Here is an 11,374-nt window from a genome sequence, read left to right on the forward strand (position 1 = left end):
GATGGATCCTCAGAATTCTGAAATGGTTGATGAAATTATGAAAAGATTAAAAAATCTTGGAATTAAAGACAATGAATGTGCTCCTCTAGAGACACATGAGTCAGATTATAATTCTGATGCTTCTTATGATGAAGCAGAAAATTCTTCAAAGACAGAAGATAAAATCAATCTTCTGGAAAATATGTTCTTATCAGAACAAAAAAATAATGAATTTCAAGTAAATAAGCTTGCATCTTCCTACAAGAAGAAAATGGCTTATAATATTCCTGCTAAGCCCTATTATCATAGGCCTACACCTGTAGATCTTCAATTAGAACAACATGATGAATTCATGACTGTTCAATTTGATGGAAAATCCATTAATGAATGGAATATAGATGGCATGTCAGAATACCAAATACAAACGGTATTGCACTACATGACTATGTATGCAACTGCTTGTAAAACACATGGAAATTCTGATCAAAATATTGCCAAAGCCTTAACTCAAGGCTTTACTGGTCAATTGAAAGGATGGTGGGATTTCTACCTTCCTGAAGAAGCCAAAATTCATATTTCACAGGCTATTAAAACAGAAGTTAGAGACAATCAGCCTGTACAAGTTACAGATTGTGTCAATACACTTCTGTATACAATAGCAAAACATTTTATTGGCACTACATCATTGCTCATTGATAGATCTCAAGAGCAACTGATGAATTTAAAATGTCAGAACTTATCTCAGTTCAAATGGTATAAAGACGTATTCTTTTCAAAAGTCTTCACCAGACATGATAGTCAAAATGATTTTTGGAAAGAGAAGTTCTTATCAGGACTACCTCATTTCTTTGCGGAAAAAATACGCAATCGCATTAAGCAAAGACACAATGGAATTATTCCTTATTCCGAATACACTTATGGAGATTTATCCTCAGAAGTGGTTGCTGAAGGCATTAATTTATGCAATGAAATAAAATTACATAGACAAATCCAAAAGGAGAAAGTCCTTGGCAAAAGAATTATAGGGGACTTTTGTGAGCAAATTGGCTTACCACCTATTGGAACCTCTATCGAAAGTAGAGGGAGAAGGACTAATAAGGTCAATGCCAAGCAGAAGTATTTTCCTCAACAGAAAAAGAAAAAAATTTTTAGAGGAAAGAAAAGGAAGTCTGAACCTGAGAATAATTCTCGGCAGAAGACTATCCCGGTCTGCTGGAAATGCCAGAAACCTGGCCACTACGCTAATAAGTGTAGAATGAAAAAGAAAATCAATAGTCTGAATATTGATGAAGGCCTTAAGAGGTCACTTGAAAAATTACTTCTTAATGAAGAAGGAAAAAATTTCAAAGTAGCTGCTATTGCAGAAGATTATCCTGAGGAAGAATCATCGGAAGAATCTGTTGATCAAACAGAAGAATCTGAGGATGACTCTTGCGAAGGAAATTGTGATTACTACAAAGCCTTATGTCAGGCAAATGGTCTATTTCCTTTAACAAAAGAGGATAATTTCATCCTTGATCTTATTGATCAACTTTCTGATCCCATTGTTAAAAGACAAATGCTTCAAAAATATTTAGAAGAATACAATGGAAAGAAAGATGACAAAAGGTTAAAATTTGAAGAACCAGAGACTTATAGTCTAAAAGAAATTTTACAAAGAGCTAAGGCTTCAACAAAAGAAGAAACTCCTGGAGAATCTTCTCGCGTTAATGAATTACTACATGAAGTCAAAGTTCTTAAAAGAGAAATTAATACTCTTAAATCTAGAGTAACTTCTCTTGAAATTAAAAAGGATAAAACTATTCCTTCTGAGTCTGATTCTGATCATGAGTCAGATAAAGAAGAATGGAATTCCTTAAAGGAAAAATTAAATACTTTAACATCTGTTAAAGAGAAATCTGCAAAAGACGAAGGATCTTTGAAGGATGAATCTTTAACATATGTTAATATGTTAGACAGGGTTATTACCCATAAATGGCATATTAAAATAAAAATCATTGTTCATAGAGAATATACTCTCTCTGCTATTGCCATGGTAGACTCTGGAGCGGACTTAAATTGTATCAATGAAGGATTGATACCCTCCAGATATTTTTCAAAAACTACTGAAATTTTAAATGCTGCAGATGGTAGAAAAATGCTTGTAAATTACAAGCTACAAAATACTGCAGTTTGCAATAATGGAATTTGTTTAGAAATGCCATTTATAATGGTAAAGAATCTTTCTCATGATGTTATTTTGGGAAATCCCTTTCTTCACATGTTATATCCCATTAAAAGCATTAATGAGAAGGGTATAACAAGTTCCATTAATTCTCAAGAAATTACATTTAATTTCGTTACTGAACCTCGTTATCACGAGATTGATTTGTTACAAAAGAAAATTCAAAGAAAAGAAAATTTTCTTAACTCCTTATCTCAGGAGATCAGTTACATGAAAATTACTGAAAAAATCAAACATCCTTTAATTCAAAGGAAAATAAATGATCTTCATGATTTTATTGTCAAAACAATATGTTCTGATATCCCCAATGCCTTCTGGGAAAGAAAGAAACATATTGTTAGTCTGCCTTATGAGCCAGACTTCAATGAAAGGCAAATTCCCACTAAGGCTAGACCTATTGCTATGGGACCTCGCCATTTGGAAATTTGCAAAAAAGAGATTGATGAGTTATTACTCAAAGGTTTAATTAGAAAATCATACAGCCCTTGGAGTTGTCCTGCATTTTATGTTGAAAATGCTGCTGAACTTGAAAGAGGTGTTCCTAGGCTTGTAATTAATTACAAACCTTTGAACAAAGCTCTTAGATGGATAAGGTATCCAATCCCTAATAAAAGGGACTTATTAAATCGGCTGTTTTCAGCCAAAGTTTTGTCCAAATTTGATATGAAATCTGGGTTTTGGCAAATTCAGATCGATGAAAAGGATAGATACAAAACTGCATTCACAGTTCCATTTGGCCACTATGAGTGGAATGTGATGCCTTTTGGGCTTAAGAATGCCCCCTCAGAATTTCAAAATATAATGAATGACATTTTCAGTCCTTATACGTCATTCTGTATTGTTTATATAGATGATGTTTTAGTGTTTTCTGAGAATATAGATAAACACTTTAAACATCTTCAAGCATTTATTAATGCTGTCAGACATGCTGGTTTGGTTGTCTCAACTAAGAAAATCAAATTATTTCAAACAGAGATTAGATTTCTTGGCCATACCATCAAAGAAGGGACTATTTTCCCTATTGATAGAGCTATTACTTTTGCGGATAAATTTCCAGATGAAATCAAAGAAAAAACACAATTGCAAAGGTTTTTAGGAAGTCTTAATTATATTTCTGACTTTTATAAAAACTTAGCAATTGATGCTAAGCCTTTATTTGACAGGCTTAAGAAAAATCCTCCTGACTGGACTAATGTTCATACAGAAGCAGTCCAGAAGATAAAATTAAAGATTAAGGAAATTCCTTGTCTTGCCATTGCTAATCCAGAAGCTTTTAAAATTGTTGAAACTGATGCTTCTGAATTAGGCTATGGTGGAATCCTTAAACAAAGGATTAATAACAAAGAAACCCTAGTAAGATTTACTTCTGGGATATGGCAAGGGCCAAGGAAAAATTATTCCACAATTAAAAAAGAAATCCTTTCTATAGTTCTGTGTATACAAAAATTTGAAAGTGATTTATTAAACCAAAAATTTTTGGTCAGGGTTGATTGTAAATCAGCCAAAGATGTTTTAGAAAAAGATGTTAAAAATATAGCATCAAAACAAATTTTTGCAAGATGGCAAGGCATATTGTCTGTGTTTGATTTTGACATTGAGTTTATCAAAGGAAGTAGTAATTCACTACCTGATTTCTTGACTCGTGAATTTTTACAGGGTCATGAGCAAAAAGCCGGATGATGGCAAAGGGAAAGCTAAATTTGCAGCTTCTCCCTCAAGTGCAAGCTCTCGGTCTTATAAGACTATGATTGTTAAAACAACGGAACAGCTTAAAGCTGAAGCCTTAAAGGCGACTCCTCAGGAGTTAAAATTAAGAGAAGATGCTTATTTAGCAGCAATTCAGTCTAATCAGACTAACGAATATATCTATCCATATATTCCGTACACTACTATCTGGATAGCGCCTATTGAGCTAAAATATGCTCATCTTTCTCCAGCTGAAGCTTCATCCTTTTATCTTAGGGAATCAGCGGACCCATTCCTTTATCCTAAGGAATACAATTTTTACTGCGCAATCCTGCAGGTGACTCAATCAGTGGAATTTGATTCTGTCATAAGGTCAGGCGCAGAATGGGCTTATTCTAAAGCCTTTATCAGGAAAGTTGTTACCCCTGAAATTTGGCAGGGTGATTTATATAAATATCATGAAATTCCCAGAGCTGGAAGAAGAGAGTTGGATAAATATTGGTTCAACTATTTTGACTATATCAAAGCCTGGGAAGGAGCCTTCTGTTATGAGAACAGACTGAAGAAACACAGTTGGTTCCTCCAATTTCGTGATTTCAACACCACTAATCTTCCACAGTGGTTTATTAAATGGTTTTACACTTGGGGATCACACCCCATAATTTTCCCGGACAAAGTCAGGAGTATATTTGATGATTTTATTAAATCCAACCCATCACTAAAAAATCCAGAGCTTATCTTTGCAGCTCATTATCAGGTGCCGTGGATAGTTAAATGGGACGTTATTATTGCAAATTGTCCTATCAAAAAATTTGAAATAACGGTCTCTCATGTCCCTTATTTGGGAAGAAGAATTCTTATCAAATGGTGGGATAAATTTGAATTCTTTAAGGATTCAATATTTTCGGCAAAGGGAATTATTTCATTTGAACCAGCGCCTCCACCAAAGGCTCCTAAAAAGGATGTCTCGGATCTTCTTAAAGAACTGCTTGCTTCATCATCAAAGTCAGACCTAAAGAAGCAGTTGAAAGAAATTCTAAACAACTCATCTGATGAAGATGAAGAAACTGAAGACGATGACTCTATGCAAGATTCTCAGGACCCATTTGCATAAGAGTCTAAATCTCGTTCATGATCGCTTTTATTAAAGTGAAGCATTTTGTCTAAAGAAGAATATTATTATATTCTCACTTTAAGGTGTCGGCATAAAATGCCAGTTATCTTTTGTAAAGAATCGTGCTTTAGCAGTGCTAATAACCTGGCGATGGGGCCCATTGAGCACCCGGGGTTACTATTACAGCAATAATGCGATTCCTTTACTGTTACCAGCAATGATGCGATTCCTTTACTTTACTAAAAGCAATTGTAATACGTCATTGCTTATGTATTTTGTTTTGTTGTTTTGTAAGTGCTCCATCTATATAAGGAGACTTAGTTCATTTGTATGAGTACCTTCAAATTTTGTAACCTTGTAATCTTGTAAGAACAAGAATAATAAAATCCTTTTCCTCTTTCCATATTTCTCCACTCACTTCCTCCACTAACTATTTCTTTCTTCCATTAACTTTCTTCTTCCACTAACTTCCTTTCTTCCATGATCCTGCATAGAATGGTATCAGAGCCAAGTAAGTAGGTGATCCAGTGCTTAACTCTGTCACCAAACTCTCTGTAGCAGAGCTCTGCGTAATCTTTGAAATCATCTCTGCATGCATGCAAACTCATGATGTGAGAAACAATATGGAGCAGATGTGGTAATAATTAGGGTTTAAGAACAAGAAAAAAGACACTCACACAATGACAGGGTTTAAGAAACCACCATACTCATCCTCTAGGGCTTGGGGAAGATCCCAGTGAAAGATTGTCACAAATGGTTTAACACCTGAGTTGTTACAAAATTCGAATTCAGACGAAGTTGGATATTTCTAGTAATTGAAACTGAGTTGGTTGATGAGAGAGATAGTACTAGTAGTACCGTTGGATACGAGCGTGTTGATGAGATTGTTGTAGTAATTGATCCCTTCCTGGTTCACTCCTCCACTTAATTTCCCATCTGCTCATTAACATTTATCAATGAATTCGTGTAGGAGGAGATTAAATGTAAGAGAATTATTATAGAATTGTCATACTTGGTAATAACCTAGACCAAGAAATGGAGAACCTATAAGCATCAAAACCCATTTCCTTCATAATCCCAACATCTTCCTGTATATTAATAAAAACAACTATCAGAGTAATCCATTTCAGAAGACAAAAATAGCGAAGTATACGAGGCATAAGAGGAGAATCAAACAGAAGTTGCATATTAGAATATGAAGCGAGGTTAGCAGGGACCTTGTAACGATGATAAGAATCAATAGCTACATCTCCGTTGCTATGATCCGCTATTTTATCTGTTTATATCACATTAATCTCAATTTAAACACAAAATGTACAAATTAGAAACGAACAAATAAGTCAAGTGATTGCCAGTGTTGATATATACTCCAAAGGTCCCCAGAGAAGATGAAATTTCTGGATGCCCTTTAAGTCATAGTTAGTTGGCCTTTAAGTCGTAGTTTAGATGGGCTTTAGGCTTGTTCTTGTTTAATTTGATAGTTGTTGTGTTTATCACATCATTGATATATCAAGCCTTGTGATGACTATCGTACAGCGAAGTCAAATTATTAAAAAAAAAAAGAGAATCGAACAATTAAAATATTTTGAGATTTAATATGTGTTTTTTTTTTTTAATTACGGAGTTCCAGAGTTATTAGAAAAAGATAGTGATGTAATTCCGTATAGGTCCAAACAAGATAACTTTTTTTTAAAATCTCTGTTAGGGACAAAAGAATAGGTATCTTTTCTCTAACATATAATATGATTCAAAAGTAGTTTTTCTTTTCTTCTTACAAAAAATTAATTTTTGATTTGATTCTACTATTTGAGACTTTAATTTTTTTTGTTTATTATTATGTGGCCATGGTAGAGGTCCATTTTTTAGTCATCAATGAGAGGGAACAAGGAATATAATATGTTGGGAGTGCTCCAATCCCTCTTCTTCTTCTTCTTCCCTTTTCATGGTTCAAAATAATTACAGACAACCATTGTTGGTGGTGGTATCCCTTATACTAATATTTTTAAAATAATGTGTTTAAGCTCGTGCGAAAAGAAAATTTTAGTGTCAACCATATGTTTAGTTAGTGGGAACTTATGTGCTAATTCTTCTCATTATTCACCTAAGTCAATAGGGATTTACCTTTAATTACCATTACTCTCATTATTTAATACTCCCGCTTTCTTTTCTTATCACTTCTCATAGGGTTTTATCAGATCCTAAATTCTCTTGATTCAATAGTGGGCACTTCTATTGAGGTCAAGCCTACTTGCATTCCATACCAACTATTGTTGACGGAGGTAGTAAATCACCGATGTTACTCTGTTTTTGTTGATATTTTGTAGAAAATGTTATTAGTTTGGTAGCGACGCTACGTCTCGTGGATAACAAGGAAGTATATTTTATTGAAATTACAAATTATAATGAAATTAAGTTAGTGTGTGTACACATTTCGTAAAAATTTTTATTGTAACCATAGAGAAAAAATTATTTCAACTTACTTCAAAAGAATTATACGGACTGGATCATATATTGGGCCGTTAAAGTAAGTTCCACTCAATAATATTTCAATAAAACAAGTTTGTAGCTCATCCTTAACCAAAAAAAAAAAAAGTTTGCAGCTCGAGCAGGAGATCGGCGTAATTACAAGTTCAAACTTTCATAATTTCTACTAATATGGTTAAAGTATGAAGTTGGTTTTAGTTGGACAATATTGTACGCCTTTTCATCAAGAAGTCACGATTCGAATCTTACTATTGAGAGAAAAATATTTGAAGAGGACAGAGGTAGGGTAGGTCTAGACAGACACTAACATTTCTCTTTTCACTAAACTTTCATGTATTGTATTATTTTATGGTTAAAACCTAATCTATAATATTTCAAGTTGACCATAAAGTGAAGATGCTCAATTCCAAAAATGGAAAGCACTTACAAAATTATTATGTTGTGCCTAATACATCCAAATTAGACAAATAATTAACATTTCTTATTGGTCTTTCATTTTAATCCCCAATAAAATTTATATTTTGAATAAGGGTATAGGCTGGCAAGATTATTGCTCTTGGCGCCCTTTCGAAGCTAAATTCTTGAATGATTCATGTGTAAATGAGGAGTCCAGAGCCCCAGACCAATAATCTGAGGCGCCTATAGAGCTACCTTAATTGATAATTGTTGTTAGATTGTGTTGACCAGTTTTTAAAGTTGCTAGTAATATTGTCCGTATTGACACTTTTGAGTCTCACTGTTTTAAAAAGTTTAACCGAGAAATGGTAGTTAAGATATTGAGAGAAACACCACAGTTTGACTCCCACCAATATAGGAATGTATTTTTACAACATACTACAATATCACCACATTTTTAATATAAGTTTTAACTTTGTGAGTTCTTACATATTCACACTACCTTAACTAAATATACGGAACTATATAATTCTTGTTAGGTGTAAGAGTGGCTCGGCTTCTAATGTATGATTGGGATTTCAAACTATTACAAATCTAGACCAAAATCAGTTTGGACAACTAGAATTTTCAGGTGAACATTTATCTAATTTGGCCCAAAATCCTAGCTGTTGATGACTGATTTCTCCCCAAAATAATAATATCTTCCACCCGTTTACCAATTTTAATAAGATCACATACCCATAAGAAACCAATCATCCTTGAAGACATTTGACTATATAACACATCAAGTAAAACAATAGCATTATTCACAAATTTTAGTGGTTTTTGTTGATATCAAAACAATTAGTTAGATACTTAATCTAAAGTAAAACCATTAAAATTATCCCATGAATTAGTTCCCCATCTTTAACACTAATTGGTGAGAGAATAATAGTGACATTATAAGTTCTTATTCGCAAGTCACAACTATGGACCCTATGGGCTATGGCAGAGAGACAGAGAGAGAGAGAGAGAGAGAGAGAGAGAGAGACCTGGGGTGTTATGAGTGAAAGTATCCCAAATGCTTGGCCCTCTACCATCTTCATTAGCTCCACCTTCATACTAATTCATCATCATAAAAAAAACCAGATTGAAAATTACAATTATAAGCATCTAAAGACAAGGACTTCTCACTTCATTTAGACAAGAAATTAGAATTGAGCTAACTACCTAATGACTAATCATATATACATAAAATGGGTTAATGATGGATTAGATCTGCTACCTGGTAAGCAGAAGAAGCAGAGCCGAATAAGAAGCCGGTGGGGAAATCTCTTCGACTAATTATCGTCTTCGATTCATTAGTATTTTTGCTTCTTGGCACCACTACTCCAGAATGATTCACCATTAATGAGTCCCCTATGAGTATTAGGCTTAGGAAACATAATAGAACAAGTGATGAATCTGAACCCACAATCAAACTCCCCATCACTAACTACTCCCTTTCTTTCTCACACAAATCTTGTTTTCTTTCTCTTCTCATCCAAGGGATTCATTTGGTCACTTATAAATAGAGGGAACCTAACTATTCAAATTCAATAAATAATTAAATTTGACAAAACTACAAAACACAACCTTACACATAATCTCTATTTTTTTCCACTATATTACAGCCAAAAGAGATTAATTAGTTATGTCTAATCCTGGGGCAATTAACTAATTCATTCTGTCTAATCCTGGGCCCCTCTTGCTGGATTTGGATACCATTAAGAATTCTCACCATCTTACAAACATCTTGGTCTTCCACAGTTCCACTACTCAATAACCCCTAAAGAATTTGTTCTTTTGGTGGGGAAATCTCAAATGACAAAGGGTGGGTACTCTTTTGAAGCACTTTCAACTCAAATGAGAATAGTCTCACACGGAGAAGCTATTACTAGCAACCAATAATATAATGTATAAGTCATCTCCATTCATTGTCAATTGATTTTGAATTGGATGGCCACAAACTTAACAGAGATATATTTAAAATAAAGATGACCCTGGAGGAGTCGAAGTCGAAGTTAACGCAAAATTATTTTGGAAATGGGAGACTTTTGAGTTAACTTTCTCCCTATCATGATTGATTGAAGTCCATGTTCAAACTCGACTTTTTACCACTATTATTTTTTGAGTTATTTCTCAAATGATCCCCAACTTTGTAACCAGCTTCCTGCCTGGCCTCCTAGATTAGCAAAAATATTCATATGACCCTCTTTTTCCGTTATCTTTAACTGTCCGTTACTCTCACTCCTCCACCTCATTTCCTCTCTCTGCCAAGTCATCTAAAACGCCGCATCATCTTCTCCGGCAGGGGACCTTCAAACATAAAAAAATTAAATTAAATTTTTTTTCTCTCTCTCTCTAGATCTAGAGAGAGAGGGGAAAGAAAAAAAGAATTTAGAGTGAGAGAAAAAAAAATTATTATTATTTTTTTTTATGTTTGAAGGTCGCCGGCCGGCGACCCTTGCCGGAGAAGATGATGATGTGTAGTTTTATGTGAGAGAGGAAATGAGGTGGAGGAGTGAGAGTGACAGACAGTTAAACATAACGGAAAAAGGGGACCACATGGGTATTTTTGTTAATCTATGAGGCTAGGCAGAAAGCTACTCACAAATTTGGGGGCCATTTGGGAAATAACCTTTATTTTTTTGTTTTCAAAAATAAAAAGATGGGTTCATCTTTTTATGTAATCTCATACACAAAAAAATGTAGTAATAAATATGGTATATATTGGTATGGCCAGCGCTTTGGGGAAAGCTATATAGTTTCCGGGGTATGAAGTTTTGGGTGGAAAAAAGAAATAGATTTTTTTATTTCCCCCAAACAACCAAATCCTTTTCAGCTTCTTCTTCTTTTCTCCGGCGCTCCACCATCTCCGACAACTCCATTATCTCCGGCGACAATTTATTTTTTATTCTCCTCTCCAACTCCGACGAAGGTGAGGAGCCCCTTCGCCGGAGGTCTGGTTTCGTCTGGAAACCAGATCTCGTCTGGTTTGTTCTTCAAACTAGACCAGATCTGGTTTGTTGTTCAAACCAGATCCCGTCTGGTTTGAACAAACCAGATCTCGTCTGGTTGTTCAAACCAGACGAACTCCGGCGAAGGGGCTCCTCCCCTTCGCCGGAGACATTGAGAAGAAAGAGAGAGAAAGAGAAGAAAGAGAGAGAGGGAGAAGAGAGAGAAAGAGAAGATGGTGAAGTCGCCGGCCGAATGTCGCCGTCAACATCCGGCCGTCGACTTTTTCCGGCGACATTAAAGGGGGTGTTTGGTTTAATTTTTTTTGTTTTCCACCGTCTTCCCCGGAAACTTTAATGCTTTCCCCAAAACAGTGGCCTATTGGTATCCCCTGCATTATAGAATGCGAACCCATTTCATAAAAAGAAAATGAATGTGGACCCCAACCTGCCATTTGATTCATTTATGCGTAAGAGGTCATGGGTTGGAAGTTCAAAAGTCAGGAAAAATCCAGT

The 11,374-nt window shown here is 34.8% G+C and overlaps 1 protein-coding gene across 1 annotated transcript in view; it reads right to left on the minus strand.

Annotated features, from left to right (window-relative positions):
- LOC147545684 (beta-glucosidase 13-like) overlaps positions 1–9,723 on the minus strand; it is a 29,418-nt gene extending 19,695 nt beyond the window's left edge. The window contains exons 1-6 of the mRNA XM_086674037.1: positions 9,148–9,723; positions 8,915–8,984; positions 6,221–6,279; positions 6,016–6,091; positions 5,862–5,939; positions 5,681–5,768 (exon numbers count right to left, since the gene is read on the minus strand). Of these exons, the coding sequence (XP_086530163.1) occupies positions 5,681–5,768; positions 5,862–5,939; positions 6,016–6,091; positions 6,221–6,279; positions 8,915–8,984; positions 9,148–9,351 (575 nt within the window). The 5' untranslated portion in view covers positions 9,352–9,723. The remainder of the gene's footprint in view (positions 1–5,680; positions 5,769–5,861; positions 5,940–6,015; positions 6,092–6,220; positions 6,280–8,914; positions 8,985–9,147) is intronic.
- Between the last annotated feature and the right edge of the window lie 1,651 nt (positions 9,724–11,374).

This window comes from Eschscholzia californica, unplaced genomic scaffold (genome assembly GCF_041429995.1).
Source record: "Eschscholzia californica isolate CP2 unplaced genomic scaffold, dmEscCali1.0.p SCAF_4, whole genome shotgun sequence".
Lineage (NCBI taxonomy): Eukaryota > Viridiplantae > Streptophyta > Magnoliopsida > Ranunculales > Papaveraceae > Eschscholzia > Eschscholzia californica.